The sequence below is a fragment of the Dendropsophus ebraccatus genome, chromosome 5, assembly GCF_027789765.1.
Source record: "Dendropsophus ebraccatus isolate aDenEbr1 chromosome 5, aDenEbr1.pat, whole genome shotgun sequence".
NCBI lineage: Eukaryota > Metazoa > Chordata > Amphibia > Anura > Hylidae > Dendropsophus > Dendropsophus ebraccatus.
Genome location: NC_091458.1, coordinates 6170099 through 6188403, shown reverse-complemented (window position 1 = coordinate 6188403; position 18305 = coordinate 6170099). Strand labels below are relative to the sequence as shown.

Sequence of the window (18305 nt, the reverse complement as noted above, 5' to 3'; positions counted from 1 at the left end):
CAATACAACAAGGAGATCTCCAACTGTATAAAGCCAGAGGTCCTCTCTATGTAATCAGTGGCAGGAAGGATAATGATGGGGAAATGAGGTGGATGATTAATAGATGGATGGACAGATGATATGTGGATGATGGATCAATGGACAGACAGACTGACAATAGAAGGATCTAGGATGAATCCATAAATGCATAATAAATGAATGATAGATGTTTTGAAAGAATAGATGAGCGATGCATTGATGTATGGATGATGAATGAACTGATGGATCAGGAATAGATCACAGATATGGTAATAGATGAAGGATGGATGATGGGTTGATGGATGGACAATGGGTGAAGAGTAGATTACAGTATAGCTTATAATGGGACAGTCACTAATGTATAAACAGTGACATCTAAGAAGGTCAGAAGGTGACCCACATCAGTGACCGCCATCGGTGACCGCCATTTGCGACTCCCATCAGTCACCACCATTGGTGACCCTAGTTAGTGATTCCCATCAGTGACCACCATGAGTGACCCTCACCAGTAACCGCCATCAGTGTCCATCAGCACACTTGTGTCCTGTCCTTTTGCTCTCCTCCCCCGTTGTCCTTCACTTAGTTTGACCCAGTTGTGGAGTGCGCGGCGTGTGTTAATTTTAACACCCAGCACTTTCTTATCTCTGCGGTATAAGCTCCGCGTCGGCTATAAGCTGTCTGATAAGTCAGAGCGCGGAAAATTCCGTCTGGAGATAGAAGACGCGGAGATGGAAGCCTTTTAAATTGTTAATGAGTTTGGACAAACCAGATAACACTTAATCTCCGTAGGTTTTGTGAAGTCCAAGTCTGTGGGGAGAAGAGACCTGAAACTGTGCTGGAGATTAACCCTTCACCAGTCGTACGCTCCTGGGAGTCAGGTGGATTCTCTCCATGAAAAAAATTAATAGTTATATATTATACATTACATATGTTTACAGTGGTGCCTTGCATTATGAGCATAATACGTTTTGGGACCGAGCTTGTAATGTAAATCACTAAATTTTTCCCATAAGGAATCAATGAAATGCAGAAAAATGGTTCCACACCCCAAAAATGACTTTTTATTAAGAATAACATGTAAAACAAACATTTAGAAAGCTGAATATGTCATATTATAGGTCACTAGAGTATAGCCAAGCAGCATGTGAAGTATAATGTATAGTAACCGCATAAGAATGAAAAAACAGCCACAGTTTGTAGAATAGAGGTGCAGATTCCCATAATGCAGGAGCATAGTACAACAGACTAGAATAGAGAAGCAGGGCTGCTGTCAGAGGGCTGTGTGGTCACATGACAGCAATGGTGAAGGGGTGTGTGTTCAGCATGGACCAATCAGGAAGTGAGAATCACAGAGCTGTGCAGGAGGACAGTGCCAGAAACTTCTCTATACAGCAGTGCAAATGGCTGAGTGTAAGTGCAGGCGGATTATAGAAGCAGTGTGTGTAGCAGTGAGTGTGAGTGCAAGCACATTATAGCAGAAATAGAGAGGATGGGAAACACAAGGGCTGACAGAGACTGCAGGGAGCATGAAGGAATGAGCAGGGCAGATGTGGGCACAGTACAGCAGGGGAGAGATGGGTTACAGCTATGAAGAGATTATCTCCACAGTCCTGTCCCCTGATGTAAGCCCCAGCCTGGAGTACAAGGCTGTAGACCCCACTGTGCACTTCCCCTCCCACCCAGTACAGGGTGCCCCTAAACAAAGTTTCAATTTTGAAAAACTGTGAGCTCTTCCTGCAAAACGCTTTCAATCCAAGTTACTCTTTAACCAAGGCACCACTGTATATATTTTTATCATAGATATTTTTTTTTTACTTTAACCATTTTATAATTTATGTTCTTTTGTCCTATTTATGTGATTTACTTATTACATATCTTTATATGTTATACTCAGTATTCTGCCTCTAGCCATAAGTGGCTGCTCTCTTTTCCCAGCTCCCTGTGCGCTCACAGAGCACGGAGAGGAGTGTCCGGAGGACTGCAGTGCTGCAGCCAAGTGAGTATGGCTTTTTTTATTACACAGGTGGGGTGTTAGGGCAGGGTTTAACCAACAGGGGAGATGCCTAACAAGGGGAGTGGGAATAACCAACAGAGGGACCACCACAGGGGGGGTCCCTTCTACATTGGAGGATACTACATATTAGGGGAGCTAAGTTCCAGGGGGATTACCTTCAGGGGATGCCTACATGAAGAAACTACATACTAAAGGGGGTCACCTACAAGAAGGCATCTACCTACCAGGGAGACTATCCATGGGGGGGGGGGGAGACAGAGGTACCTTACTACTTTATGAGGTAACAGAGGGACTTTATTTTCTATTTAGAGGTACAGAGGGTTTTTTACTGTATGAGGGGGTAAAGATGGGGCCTTACTACTATTTGAGAGCATCGATGGGGCCTATGTATGATTTAAGGGCCTAGATACTCAATGGGACCACAAAGGGGGCATCATTACAGTGCGGGGCAACACAGATAAGGACTTTGTATAGAGGTGAGGATGGTGCTGGAGCAAAGAGCCTAACATTTTTGTCTGTCAGATTCTGTGGAGACAAGTTTTGTTCAGGAGAAGTCTTTGTTATGGCTGGGCCAGATGGAGAAGAAAAGGAAAAATGAATGACTCCGATAAGAGAAGATGCTCCCTGTGAGTCACTGGATGTAACTTCACTGTAATCACTTAATCAACTTTTCTGTCCACATAACTGTTTATCTCTGCCAGCAAGCAGCTTCAGAGATTATTCTTTGAACTCTGTTTGCTGGCAGTGACATAGAGAAGGGTATTGGTGGAGTGAAGAGGATGATCTCTAAAGCTGCTTGCTGCCAGTAATAAGTTATGTATCAATTATTATCACTGCTGGCAAGCAGAGTTCATCCTCCTCTCTCCATTCTCTATGTCATTGCTAGCAAGCAGCTGATACTGGGGTGTGTAACATGCTGGCGACCTGATACTTGAGTACGTAATATGCTAGGGGCCTAATACTGGGTTCTGTAATATGGTGGGGGCCTGATACTGGGGTGTGTAAGATGCTGGGGGCTTGATACTGGGGTGTGGAAGATGCTATGGGCCTGATACTGGGATGTGTCATACTGGGAACCTGGTACTGAAATTTGTTATATGCTGGGAGTCTGATTCTGGGGTGTGTAATATGGTGGGGGACCTGATACTGCGATGTGTCTTATACTGGGGACCTGGTACTGAGAAGTGTTATATGCTGATTCTGGGGTGTGTAATATGGTGGGGCTGGGCAGAGCATTCGTAGATCACTCTACCTGACCACAGAGACGACTAGTTATCCATGCAGGCCTTTTAAATATGAAAATAAAGTATAATTTCCAGGAATGCTGGTGATCTTCGACTATCAGCACATGCTGGAGCTTGTAGTTTTGCAGCTGTCAGCGAGTATCCCCATCCGCCCTTCAGCTATAGTAAGCGCCTCCTGTCCATTCCCCGCACTATTACGAAACCTTTCCTGTCATAATGGAAATCTGTATCTTAAATAATTTACATCTGAGCTTAAAACTTGTCACCTTCAGAGTCCACGTGAGGCGCAGCTGCTTCCAGGCGGCCGCACATGAATTATAGATGGATGTTCACTGGTGGTGGGGGGGTCCAGACCATTCAGGGGCAGCATGTGCTACAACCGGTCTATCCGCCTGGTATGACTGATCACTGCCCACTCTCGTAATCTCATCATGGCAGGTGGGAGCCACTCCATCCCTATCCTCTGAAGTGCTTTTCACATTCCTTCCCAGTTTTCACTTAGTCTTACCTGCCCGTCCTGGAGGAGCCAGTGTTCATTCAGATATATATATATAGGAGGATACAAGTTGTTGGCATTATATGGGGCTGTATAGACACAACACACTCTTGACCAACAGATTTTTATTCCGTATACACCATGAAGCGGTCCGGGCACATGACTGGTAACAAGTTATAGAACAAGCACATTATGGGTTCAATGTGAGGATGGCGTGAGATGAAATGAAGAACAATATGGTTGTAGATATCCTAAGATGTTCTGCGCAATCTGATGAAACCTGTAGACTCCAGAATGACTGGGGAACCGTGATCCATTGCCTTGTACAATGTAAACAGTATTACTTATTATCTGTGGACTCCAGGAGTGCTGGATGGCTGAAGGCCCGGACAATGACCTAAGCTGCTATGCAGTGATTACAGGATAAGGTGCCCCGATGCATTACATGTGAACCTGCATCTAATAACTTAAACTGGCCATACATCTTCAATAACTGACAGCCAAACGATTATCTGGTCCTTAGTTATCTCTTTCGACGGACGTCTGTCCTCCCCACACCGGAACGTTCAGCGCGGGCAAACAGTCCTGTGTTCTCTATGGAGACAGGTGACAGAGCTCTGGGTTTAGAGGTGACTGGTAAGGACAGCCCCATACACATTAGATTGACAGCTGAACCCGATATGAGTGACGAGTACAGCCGACTATAGTCTAAGGTGTATAGGGACCTTTACCCAGATGGCAGGAGTCAGGATAGAGAGGTATTGGGATGTTTGGTTTCAACATACTTAATATTTTGTCTCATTTGGCAGAATTTAATCTTCCAAAAGAACAGAGAAATTTGGAGTGGGATTGAGTAGTCTAAGGAGAAATATAGAGGGGACAGAGGGGTCTATAGGGAAAGGAGAGGTCTGGAGGAGGATTTGGTGTCTGGAAGGGACAGAGAAGTCTTAAATAGACAGAGGGCAAGAAGAGTCTGGAAGGGACGGAGGGGAAGAAGTAGTTTTGAGGGGGAAAGAAAGGAATCTGAAAGGTACATAGGTACAAAGGTAGATAACAGAAGAGTCTAAAGGGGGCAGAGGAGTCTGAAGGAGACAAGGTGGGGGCCAAGGGATTTAGAGGGCAATGAAGGAATCTGGAGGGGAAACAGAGGGGTTTGGAAGGGAAAGAGGGGTCTAGAAAGGACAAAGTCGTCTTGGGAAAGAGTAGTCTTTAGGAATAGAGGAGTCTTGCCGAGAGTTCTGGAAGGGACAGAGTAGTTTGGACCATTATTGGTAAGATAATGTAGTTGGACTTCGTGGACAGAAAAAGCTATCCATTCTATACAAGACATTGCCTCTTTGGAGTCTACTCTATGGACAATACATCTATGATGGCTTTACCTTTTCCATTTTTAATGGCCATGAGGTTTTGCAGTTACAACTACTGATCAGACAACCATTTATCACATGGTTGAACTTGTAGACTGACATTGGCTTCAGAACCCCATATAGTATTGCCCATCATTGGCCCAACCCTTTCATAGGAGGACAGTATGGTATGGTATGAGCACTGGGATGAAGCTAGCCATGCTGGATGGACAGAATGGAAATTCTGGATCCATAAAGGTTGAAGAAGCCTTAACATCACGATGGACGATGTTTCTCAGATTGCTTTGCCCATAATGAGAACACTCATGAAAAACACCATGATGAAGAACACCCACATGAAGAAACGGTCCATCACCTTGGCCACTTTTTTCCATTCCCCGGTCCGTTTCTGTGCTGCCTTTTGTTCTCTAAAGCAGTTGGCCATATATTCAATGTTTTTAAGCAGGCGTTCATTGTGGCACAGGCAATGGCTCGTGGGGCATTCTCCACACCCATGACCGTTCCCACCCCCACACTGATTAGAACTGTTCTCATACTTTCCAGGCTGCTTCCAGGCACTGTGTCCATTGCCTGAAGCATCTTCCTTCCCCCAGTTCAGGTCCTCCTTCATAGCTGTGTCTTTGTGGTCACTCTCCTTCAGTATGGCTCCAGGGTCCTCCAGTTTGGCTTGTCCATTCATAACCTGCACTTTGGGTGGTTTCTCAGTCTCAGTTTTAGGTCTTCTGCAGCTCTCCCCCACCTCATAGACAAAGAATATCCTTGACATGTATTGTAAAATATATTTCTTTGCCCACTTGGGGACAGGTTTTGCTTCTGGGCCACAATGGTGAATATTCATTATAAATATGGTCAGGGCTGTCGAGGCCGTGATCATTGTCATGGTGGCGATGTAATACTTTCCTACAGAGAGAAAATAACCAGAAAATACTATAATACTGCCCTTATATACAAGAATATAGCTACTATAATACTGCTCCCTATATACAAGAATATAACTAATATAATACCAACATCCTGAAGTTGTTTTTTTAAAATAGGATTAGCAGCATTAGTATCAGCCATAGGTGTGATGTGCAGCCGCTCCTCTCTCTCCATGTCGGGATAACTACTATAATACTGCTCCTATATATAGGAATATACTACTATAATACTGCTCCTATATACAGGAATATAACTACTATAATACTGCTCCCTATATACAAGAACATAACTACTATAATGAGAGTAGTGAGATGTACCTGGTCAACAAAGGGAGCGTGTCCCCGAAACGGCCGTCCCAGGACGCGTACACACCTCCCTCCCTCCCCGCAACTTGTGGATACAATAAAGCCGCTTAGCTGAAACATACGGGTGAGTGCTACTGCTTACTTCTATTCATGAACTTTGGTATAACTACTATAATACTGCTCCTATATACAGGAATACAACTACTATAAAACTGCTCCCTATATACAAGATTATAACTACTATAATACTGCTCCTATATACAGGTATATAACTACTATAATACTGCCCCCTATATACAAGAATATACTACAATAATACTGCCCCCTATATACAAGAATATACTACAATAATACTGCCCCCTATATACAAGAATATAGCTACTATAATACTGATCCTATATGCAAGAATATAACTACTATGATACTGCCTCTATATACAGGAATATAACTACTATAATACTGCCTCCTATATACAGGAATATAACTACTATAATACTGCTCCTATATACAAGAATATAGCAACTATAATACTGCCCCTATATAGAAGAATATAACTACTATAATACTGCTCCTATATACAGGAATATAACTACAATAATGCGGTTCAGGGAAGAAACAGAGCGCTGCACCTCACACCTATGGCTGATACTAGTGCCGCTTGGCTAAATAAAAAACACATCAGAATTTTGTGTATGAATTGATCAAGCCATACTGCCCCATGTACCTCGTGCCGGTATCTGATACACATGGGTCCCTACACTAAGTCCACACCATGCCAGTCAGTGGCCACCAACCCCGCAGGCGTGCACAGCCAGGGAACGGGGGCCATGGGACGGCCCTGCGACCCCCATGCCACAGGACCAGACCCAAAAACACCACACCAGAACCCGGCCAGCACCGCCGGCGGAGAAGGTCGCCCCCAAACAGCACAAGTCTGGATAAGGTATTACACTCACCATAGCTGCAGCAAACAGAATGGGTTTTTTATTTTAGCCTAGCGGCACTAGTATCAGCCATAGGTGTGAGGTGCAGCACTCTGTTTCTTCCCTGAACCGCATTTTGTTTCTCTCTTTTCTCCGTGTTTTGCACTCCTCCTGGTGAGACCCACATGACCGCAATTAGCAGGAGACACCTGAGTGCACATGGTTTTTTTTTTTTTTTAATTATTTATTTTGTTTTATTTCCAATTTTATACAGGTCTAAAAGTTGTAGAGGGAGACAACATCCCACTAGATAGAACAGTAAAGATACACTTGTACAAACACAGATTTACATTGCCCCTAAGACATGAGTATCCTAGGCTTACAGTAAATTTGAAAAATAACAGGTAAACCATAACTTATCAACAATAATGTGCTACCCCCCCTCCCACGACCACCCACCCCCAATGCTCACAGACCCTCGGATAACCAGGACACATCCTCCATCAAATCAGAATGTGGCGCCACAATCTAGCTTCGCGGCGTCACAGGTAGTTTTAACTTTCCAAGGGTGCCTGCCACATCCTTTCTCATATACCACAGTGTGTCCTTAAATGGCAACATGATTTTAATGATATCTTCCTGAGAGAGGAAACTGCAGATAAAAGATGACCATTTCTTAAAGAAACCCTGCGTTGACTTTTCTTTGTTCCGTAAGACCTCTAGTTGGTCACATTGCATATAGCGGGTGACCTGAAATATCACATCACTCTGGGTGGGCATGCGGGGAACCAGCCAGTTGGCCAATAAACATCTCTTAGCCACTAGCAGAATGATATGGGTCAGAGACGTGATGTGGGTTTCAGACTGTGGTATATGAAACAGGATCGCCAACGGCTCTAACGATAAATTAACTTTCAATTTTTGTCGAAGCAGCTCCTTCAACCGAACCCAAAAGAGCCTCGTCATAGGGCAGGTAACCAAGCCATGCACCAAGTCTGTTCTTCCCTCCCCACAATTTGGGCAGGCCTCGATGCGCTCCGGGTTAGTGGGAGTTCTGGGCAGGTTAAACCCATAGGTGGCATTGTGTATGATTTTGAAGTGTGTTTCCCGCCACGTCTCGCTTATTACCGCCTTGCGTATGGCAGACCATGCATCCAGAATTGGTTTGGAAAGGTCTGGTCGTTCAAAACGGGACTCCCAATGAGAGAACACCCGTGGAGAAGAGCACACCGAAGCCTGCCTCCTTAGTGCCCATGATAAATACGAAAGGGAATGTACAGGACTCTCTACCTGTATTACATCGTCTAAGAAGGAGGAGTGATACATGGACTTGAGATTTCTCAACCTTGGTTTGAGGAAGGCCATAAGTTGGGAATATACCATAAAGTGGCCCGGACCCACCGCATATCTGGATCGGATTTCAGCAAAAGTCAAGTATCTGTGTTCGACCTCATGTAGTACATGTTTTACCAAGTGGAATCCCTTTTCCCTCCATTTATGGTATAATTTGCTCTTTATTTCCGGGTGCAATTCCGGATGGGACCATAGGGGCATATATTTGCCAATGCTAAAGGGCAGGTCTAGATCCTTGAGGCTAGATTTCCATGCTATCAAAGTGTCCCTCAACAAGATACTTTTTTTTATGTGTGGCGGAAGAGCAGGGAGTCTTGTATATAGTACCGCTGAGAGAGGCCAAGGCTCCGCCATCGCCCCCTCCAGGTGCACATTAGAGTAGGGTCCCCCCCCCCTCAGCCAGTCAACCCCGTGCCGTAAAAGACACGCAAGGTTATAGCGCCTTATATCGGGGAAGTTTACCCCTCCCTGATCGCGGAACAGTTGTAGTTTTTTAAGGGCTATGCGTGGGCGCCGTCCTCCCCACAGAAAACGTGTGAAGGCCGTAGTTAGCCTGCGGATATCATCATGTTTCAGCAATACTGGGAGTGTTTGCATTGGGTAAAGTAACCGCGAGAAGGCCATCATTTTGATCAAGTGGCATCTGGCCAACAATGGTAACGGGAGCTTTTTCCACCGTTCCAAGGAGGATAGAATCGACTGGATGAGGGGGGGGAAATTAAGCCCATATAGAGTGCCCGGGCTAGTGCCCACCAATATTCCCAAATATCTCAGATTAGTCCTGGAGATAGAGACTGTCGTGTCCAAGGAGTGTTGCGTCAATCTAGAGGAGGAGGCCCTCAATTCTAGTAAGGTACTTTTAGCTACATTAATGCGAAAGCCTGAGCGTATGCCAAAGTCCAATAGGCGGTTAAATACCTGCGACAGGTCCCTAGTCGGGTTGGCCAGGAAGATTAATAAATCATCTGCAAATAGCGCTGAATTTACTGGGATGCCTCCTACCCGTATTCCTTCCACGGTAGCTCGGTTGGCTAGCACCCTCGAGAGAGGCTCGATGGCAATATTAAATAGTAAGGGGGAGAGGGGGCAGCCCTGTCTAGTTCCTTTAGTCGGTGAAAAGGGGGCAGATAAAAACCCCAGGGTCCCCACCCTAGCCTGAGGGGAAGAGTATAGTGAGTGTAAGTAGTTCATAAAGGGACCCGCAAAACCCATTGTCTGCATAACATCCCACACCCACTCCCATCTCACACTGTCAAATGCTTTTTCGGCATCTATAGACAGTATGGCGGGGGAGGGGTGCAGGTCGGGCCGTAAATGTACTTCATCAAGCACCGCAATTACCTTCCTCAAATTTGTCACCGCTGACCGTCCCTGTACAAAGCCCACCTGGTTTGGAGATATAAGACGTGGCAAAACCAGCGCCAATCTATCCGCCATAATTTTGGAGAGAAGTTTTAGATCTATATTAATAAGGGAGATTGGTCTATACCCGCCCGGGTGAGTGAGATCCTTCCCGGGTTTTGGTAGGACTTTGATTACTGCGGTATTCATTTCTTCTGAGACCGTCAGGTCATGTAGGTAAGCGTTGTACAGGGAGAGCAGAGGAGGGCCCACTTCCTCAGACAGCAATTTGAAGAAATCCCCGGTAAACCCGTCAGGGCCTGGTGCCTTATTGGGTTTCAGCTGTTTTATAGCCCTGGAGATTTCCTCAAGAGTAATTGGTGCGTTTAGACCATTCCTCTCATCGTCGGTGAGAGTGGGTAGTCTAGACTCGCTAAGCCAATCCCATCTAGGGGAGGTCAAAACTGAGGTGCCGGAGTACAACCGTTTAAAGTAATCCCTCAGTACCGCATTAACCTCAGCAGGATGTGTGTGCATTTTGCCTGCGTGATCCCTGAGTGCCTGGATGTGATGTTGATCCCGGGGGCCTCTAGCTAGGTTGGCCAATAGCCTTCCCGATTTGTTCCCATGCCGGAACAGGGCAGCATCATAGTGACTGCGATATATATTTTCCTTTTTCTCCACCCAGGTTTCGTACGCCTCCTTGGCGGCCTGCCATTTAGATTTAGTTTCATGTGAAGGGTGAGCGACAAAGGAGGAGTACGCCAGCCGGAGCTGTTCACTATGGGATTTGATGTGGGATAAGGATGTTTTCTTCAGTGAAGCTACGTATCCCATTATCCGCCCTCTTAAAACCGCCTTAGCCGCCTCCCAGTAAAGCTGGGGTGTGTGTGCGTGCTCCGAGTTGCTCGCAGCATACTCGAACCACCAACCTTTGAGGAACGCCTTGAAATTTTCGTCTCTGGCCAACCCCACAGGGAACCTCCACAAGAAATCAGACCCCCTTGGCAGCATATCATGAAGTACTAGGGAAACCGGAGAATGGTCAGAAATTATCATATCTTCGATCATAACTTTATCAATGCGAGTTAACAGGGAGGGTGGAAGAAAGAAATAATCCAGTCTGGACCAAGAGTCATGGGGGTGGGAATAATGAGTAAATTCCCTAGTATCTGGATTATTCCACCTCCAGGAGTCTACCAAGTCCAGGGACAGGGCCCACAACGAGAGAATTTTGTCCCTATTTCTAGGCATCGCTTTTCCCTCCCTCCCTGACCGCCTATCCTCCTGGTGAGACATCACTGCGTTGAAATCACCCCCTATGACTTTATGTAGAACAGTGTCTGCTAGCAGTCTGTCGGACAAGGAAGAGAAGAAGGATTTGTTGGCCTCGTTTGGCGCATAGACATTCACCAGGAGGAATTCCTCGGCCTGAGTTTTTATGTGTAAAGTGCAGATTCTGCCTTCTGTGTCCTCCCAAGTGGATAATACCTCATGACTGAACCTTTTATGAATTAATATAATAACCCCAGCCTTATTATCCTTTGCCGGGGACCCAAAGACTTCCCCTACCCAGAATTTTCGGAGTCTAAAAAACTCGTCCTTGACAAGGTGCGTTTCCTGGAGGAGCGCTACGTCAGGGGAGAGTTTTTTGAGATGTCGTAGGACCATGCCCCTCTTGTGGGGGGACTTAAGGCCCTTCACGTTCCACGTGACAATGCGAACCATTTTATCGCAACTGTTGGAGCCTAGTAAGGGTGTCCTGTACATTGGCCATAAGGGACTGTGAGCATACCCCCCCACCCCCCACCCTAACCCCAACAGTTAAACTAAAACTAACAGAAAGGTATACAAAATAAACATAACATAAAGACCGTTGCCGGGGTCCTCCCCTGAGGGAGCAAGGTGTCCCAGCGAACCTTGGCCTAGGGACTTCACTTCTTCCCATATGAGTAACGTTTGCGTCCAGTATTACAAGATGCCTCGTCCATCCCCGCAACTAGGACGAGGTAAGGGCCATATACTAAGGCATGGTAGATAGAACAGGGAGAGAAAAGAAATGAAAAAAAAAAAAAAAAAAAAAAAAAAAAAGGGGGTAAGAGGGAGAAGAGGTTGTAAAAGAGAGAGGGGACCAGGAAAGAAGGAATGGTGGGTGAGCAGGGCAAGAAGGAGGAAAAAAGGGGGGGGAAGGGAAAAGGTGGGGAGAGGGAAGAAGGGGGTCACTAGGGGAGAATGTAAAGAGAAGAAGGTATGAGGGGGAGGGAAGTAGGGGAAGGAAGGAGGGGACCAGGAAAGAAGGAATGGTGGGTGAGCAGGGCAAGAAGGAGGAAAAAAAGGGGGGGGAAGGGAAAAGGTGAGGAGAGGGAAGAAGGGGGTCACTAGGGGAGAATGTAAAGAGAAGAAGGTATGAGGGGGAGGGAAGTAGGGGAAGGAAGGAGGGGACCAGGAAAGAAGGAATGGTGGGTGAGCAGGGCAAGAAGGAGGAAAAAAAAAGGGGGGGGGAGGGAAAAGGTGGGGAGAGGGAAGAAGGGGGTCACTAGGGGAGAATGTAAAGAGAAGAAGGTATGAGGGGGAGGGAAGTAGGGGAAGGAAGGCATGGCATGGGATGAGGGGAAGCGAGGGGAAGGAGGGGGGGGGAGGGGGAGACCCGCATCATTTCTAAGGTGACCCGCTTGTGAGCTTAACCAAACCACCTCCCACGGGCAAGAAACATCTCAGGTATCAGGGCGATCGGCCTCAAAATGTCCCCCGTCCATGGGAGCCCAAGCAACGAGATGCAGTCGATGAGTGGGTGGCAGGAAACTGAAGCCGCAGTCATCACCGAGGTCCTCTACATGGCATCGCCTCCTAGCAAGCCGGAGCGCTAGCCGATCTCAGTCAACGTCTCGCTCCCTGGACCTCGGGGAGCGCTGTAGTCTCTGCTCTTTCGGAGAAGAATCTCGATGTCTTAGCGGCTCTGAAAGATTCTGAGGGAGATCTTCCCCCTGTGGCGTCGGGGGTCGTTTCCTAGGCGAGGAGGGCAGCACGCGACTGCGCTGCGCCGTCGAGGGCCATGTGTCGTTGTTGCTCATGTTTTCCTCCATAAATGTCGATGCCTCTCCAGGTGATGAGAAAGTAGAAAAGGATCCATCATGGTGGAAGATCTTCAGTATAGCAGGATATAATAAGGCGAAGCGTACTTGCATGTTATACAGGGCAGTGCACACAGGGGAGAAAAGTCTGCGCCGCCTCGTGACCTCAGCCGAGAAGTCTGCAAAAATTAGGATTCTGCGGCCCTCCACCTCCAGAGGTTCCCTCCGGTTCCTGAATGCCCTCTGGATGGCGACCTTATCTGTAAAGTTCAGATATTTAACTATAGTCTGCCTCGGGCGGTCTCTTTGGTGCAGCCCTGTGGGGACTCCTCTATCCTGTCCCGGGCGCAAGTCAGGCCCCAGTCTATGTGCACGCTCGATCTTGCATGTGTGTGAAATCCCCAACATGGTAGGGAGGGCTTGTTCACAGAACTGCTCCAGCTCACGCTGCTTAACTGATTCAGGGACTCCTATTATTCGGAGATTATTTCTCCTAGACCGATTTTCTAGGTCTTCCACCTTTTCCCACAGGCGCTTGTTGTCTTGCTCCACTGCTTGTAGTCTGGCAGGAGCTTTATCATATTCATCTTCCATCACCCGCACCCTCTCCTCCACAGCATTAAGCCTCTGGCCATGTGCAGCCATATCTTTCTGCAGCTGCCGCAGCGTGCTCTTCACTGCAGCCGTGACTGACTCCTGAATTCCCGGCACTATGTGCTTAGCCACCTCTGCTGCCAACTGTGTATAGTCTATTGTATAGGGCTCTCCTTCCTCCTCGCCCCCCGAAAATCCCCTCTCTGACCTGTCTGGTGAGGTTACCCGAGACGAGGAGGGTGACGGCGCCATGTTGGCGGCACCGGTCGTCGTCCTCCGCGTCTTTCCGCGGCCCTTAGGTTTCGGCTGTGCGCCCTTTTTATGGAGAAAACGGTCCATCTCCGAGCCGGGAGTCACAGGGACCTGGCGGAGGTGATTCCGGCAGCGTGCGGGTGTGCGGGCTGTTAAGTGCAGGGAAGCGAGGACGGAGCGGAGCTCAGGCACGTCTGTCTCACATGGCGCCGGAACCGGAAGCCAACAGTGCACATGGTTTTAATCCCTCCTGTTTTTTCCCATTCTGTTTGCTGCAGCTATGGTGAGTGTAATACCTTATCCAGACTTGTGCTGCTTGGGGGCGACCTTCTCCGCCGGCGGTGCTGGCCGGGTTCTGGTGTGGTGTTTTTGGGTCTGGTCCTGTGGCATGGGGGTCGCAGGGCCGTCCCATGGCCCTCGTTCCCTGGCTGTGCACGCCTGCGGGGTTGGTGGCCACTGACTGGCATGGTGTGGACTTAGTGTAGGGACCCATGTGTATCAGATACCGGCACGAGGTACATGGGGCAGTATGACTTGATCAATTCATACACAAAATTCTGATGTGTTTTTTATTTTAGCCTAGCGGCACTAGTATCAGCCATAGGTGTGAGGTGCAGCACTCTGTTTTTTCCCTGAACCGCATAACTACAATAATACTGCTCCTATATGCAGGAATATAACCACTATAATACTGCTCCTATATACAGGAATATAACGTCTATAATACTGCCCCCTATATTCAAGACCATAACTACTATAATGCTACCCCTATTTACAAGAATATAGCTATTATAATACTGCCCTTATATACAAGAATATAACTACTATAATACTGCCCCTACTGTATATACAAGAATATAACTACTACAATACTGCCCCCTATATACAAGACTATAGCTACGATAATACTGACCCTATATACAAAAATATAACTACTATAATACTGACCCCTATATACAAGAATATAGCTACTATAATACTGCTCCTATATACAAGAATATAACTACTATAATACTGCTCCTATATACAGGAATATAACTACTATAATACTGACCCCTATATACAGGAATATAACTACTATAATACTGACCCCTATATACAAGAATATAGCTACTATAATACTGCTCCTATATACAAGAATATAACTTATATAATACTGCTCCTATATACAAGAATATAACTTATATAATACTACTCTGTATATTCAAGAATATAACTACTATAATACTACTCTTATATACAAGAATATTACTACTATAATACTGCTCCTATATACAAGCTAAAGCTTTGGCTGTATAAGCATGATGGGAATTGTAGTTTTGCCACAGCTGGTGGGCTGAAGGTTTCCTATGCTTGGTCTAAAAGGATAATAACCTCAAAGGAGAATTCCAGCGCAGGGCAAAGAAGTTATTTTGGGCTAGGGGTGGGGGAACTTAAAAAAGAGGTCATATTCACCTGTCCAGGCACTATAACTACTATAATACTACTCTTATATACAAGAATATTACTACTATAATACTGCTCCTATATACAGGGATATAACTACTATAATACTACCCCTATATACAGGAATATAACTACTATAATACTGCTCCTATATACAGGAATATAACTACTATAATACTGCCCCCTATATACAGGAATATAACTACTATAATACTGCTCCTATATACAGGGATATAACTACTATAATACTACCCCTATATACAGGAATATACTACTATAATACTGCTCCTATATACAGGAATATAACTACTATAATACTGCCCCCTATATACAGGAATATAACTACTATAATACTGCTCCTATATACAGGGATATAACTACTATAATACTACCCCTATATACAGGAATATAACTACTATAATACTGCCCCCTATATACAGGAATATAACTACTATAATACTGCTCCTATATACAGGGATATAACTACTATAATACTGCTCCTATATACAAGAACATAACAACATTTCCCATTGTTTAGCTCCAATAAAAAATTTGGTTCGGTTCCTGAATGGTGACGTTTGGTTGGTATCTGGTGTCTAGACTTGTTTCCACACCATGTCTGCTGCCCGCCCCAACCTTTTGTCTGAATACATCTTAGTAGAGGTCTTCCTGATCTGACCCTTTTCTGCCTGACTACAATTACAATCCTTGTGTCTGGCACCTTCAATCTATGTGTTCTGCCCATCCACACTTCATCTGTATCTAACAAAGACTACTACGGGGTAGAGATCGGGTCTGAACCTCCATGCAGTGATTAATCGTCAGACTTGTATCATTTTCTACAGGCCATGGACCCTGCTCACGTTCCTTTGCCAATAGTCTACAACTAAATGAGCTTTCCCAGTAACATATCTGCCAAGACCTGCTGTTTGAGAAACTTCAGAACATCTCGTCTCGATTGGATGCCTTGACGCCTCCTTCCATGCCCTGGCGGCAGCAGATTTGGCACAACCACTGGTACAGTCATCTTGCTCCCAGCAGTTTAAGCCGACATCTGCCTACCTCTCCTCTCTATGTCAGCAGTCACTCTAACATCCTATTCGAAGTCAAAGCACCTTTGTTTCATTCTGACAAGATTACATTCATTCATTGTTGTTCAGGGAAATGCTGTCATGGGCATCACCAACCAGTGAGGTCAAATTTGCCAGATTTTTGCCAGATTAAGAAGTAGATCACTATATAAATGGGACTGGTAGCCAAAGAGGTCCGTATGGTGGTCTTCACTACTATTACAGTGAGAAGAACCTCTATTGAGGGACTATCCCTTCTAGGTCAATACCTAGACTTCCCTGTTGAAATAGAACAACAGGGAACACTTGTGGCTCCTCTATAGGATAGGCCAAATGGTCAAATCAAGAATGAATTGGCGCACACCTCTTAGATGTTTGTTAAAAACCCATCCCGGCTAATGTAAACAGGAGATGTGTAGTCAACAGCAATATATTTTAATGGTTGCACAAATGATACAGTGGATCATCCATGTGGCCTGGCCTAGTAATGCCATTTAACGGCACTGCAAACAAGTGCCAATCTCGTTTGCGGCTGCGGATGGTTAAAGATTGGAACATCTAAAACAGACATGAGAAACCTTCTGCCCTCCAGGTATTGTAAAACTACAATTTCCATCATGTATGGACAGCCAAAGCTAAAGCTTTGGCTGTATAAGCATGATGGGAATTGTAGTTTTGCCACAGCTGGTGGGCTGAAGGTTTCCTATGCTTGGTCTAAAAGGATAATAACCTCAAAGGAGAAGTCCAGCGCAGGGCAAAGAAATTATTTTGGGCTAGGGGTGGGGGAACATAAAAAAGAGGTCATATTCACCTGTCCAGGCACCCACGCAGCGTCGCGTCCCGCTGCTGGATCCCAGCCGGCTGTGTTTTTAGCTCCCCTCCAACTACGCCACATCCCGGCTGATGGATGGCCTGCTCAGCCAGCCAGAGACTGGGGTGGGAAACCGCTGCTGTCACTGATTGGCTGAGTGGGCTAAATCCCACCCGCTAATGATGTTTCAGCCGGTTCATGACCTACCCGGGAGAAGATGAGTCTCGGCGGGGTATGGGAGCCCGGTCAACACGGGCATGGGAAAAGGTAAGTTTAGTGTCTTAAAACACTCTCAACCACCGGGGGACTTCTCCTTTAAAATGCTTCTTCCACACCCATCATACTGTTTTCTGGGTCCCTCAATATTTTAGAGAAGATCCCCAGTGTCCAGATGGTTCCGGATGTCAATCTGTTTACCATTATATGTCCAAGAGCCAAAGATCAAGTGACATTGCTGACCATCAAAGGGGAAGAAGCAGACATCCTCTTTACAAGAGCTTTTGGTGATGGCCGGAGAGTCTGCACATCATATCTGATCACTACATTGGTTTCCATCAGCACTGAAAGGATAGCTCATAATGGTTCCCAGGCAACTATTAGCGAGAGGGGGGCACACATGACATTTCCATAGAGTGCCAGGAGAAGACCACCAATGTCCAAAAGGATCACATGACATCTACATGAAGAGGAACAGCAGGACACCATCCAGAACCAAGAAGAGGAGGGGTAAACCATGGACAGACTAGTCTGGCATTGGCTTACTGCTCAGAGAACAAAAGTGTTGGACAGTAAAAAACTATCATGCCAGACCCTCCTCTGAACTCATATCATCTAGTGGTGGAGAGTTGAGAGGCCCCCATACACTTTATACTCCCTATATTTTAACATAAAGTGTATATGCACCTTAAGAGGCCAGACCTTTATCTAGAGAACTACATAATGATCTCACCACTAGTTAGGTCACAATCCAAGAGTTAACCATTAGAGAGAAAGCAAATATATGATATGTCTACATGAGGGGTGTAAGGAGAAGACGGCCACTGTCCAGGAAAATCAGCTGGAGATCACAAAATGTTATG

The 18305-nt window shown here is 46.0% G+C and overlaps 1 protein-coding gene across 3 annotated transcripts in view; it reads right to left on the bottom strand.

Annotated features, from left to right (window-relative positions):
* Window positions 1–3890: 3890 nt before the first annotated feature.
* The window catches only part of LOC138792220 (neuronal acetylcholine receptor subunit alpha-10-like), a 77485-nt gene continuing 63070 nt past the window's right edge, over window positions 3891–18305 (bottom strand). For all 3 annotated transcript variants that reach the window (XM_069969375.1, XM_069969374.1, XM_069969376.1), the window contains one exon: window positions 3891–6039. In XM_069969375.1, the coding sequence (XP_069825476.1) occupies window positions 5414–6039 (626 nt within the window). In that variant the 3' untranslated portion in view covers window positions 3891–5413. The remainder of the gene's footprint in view (window positions 6040–18305) is intronic.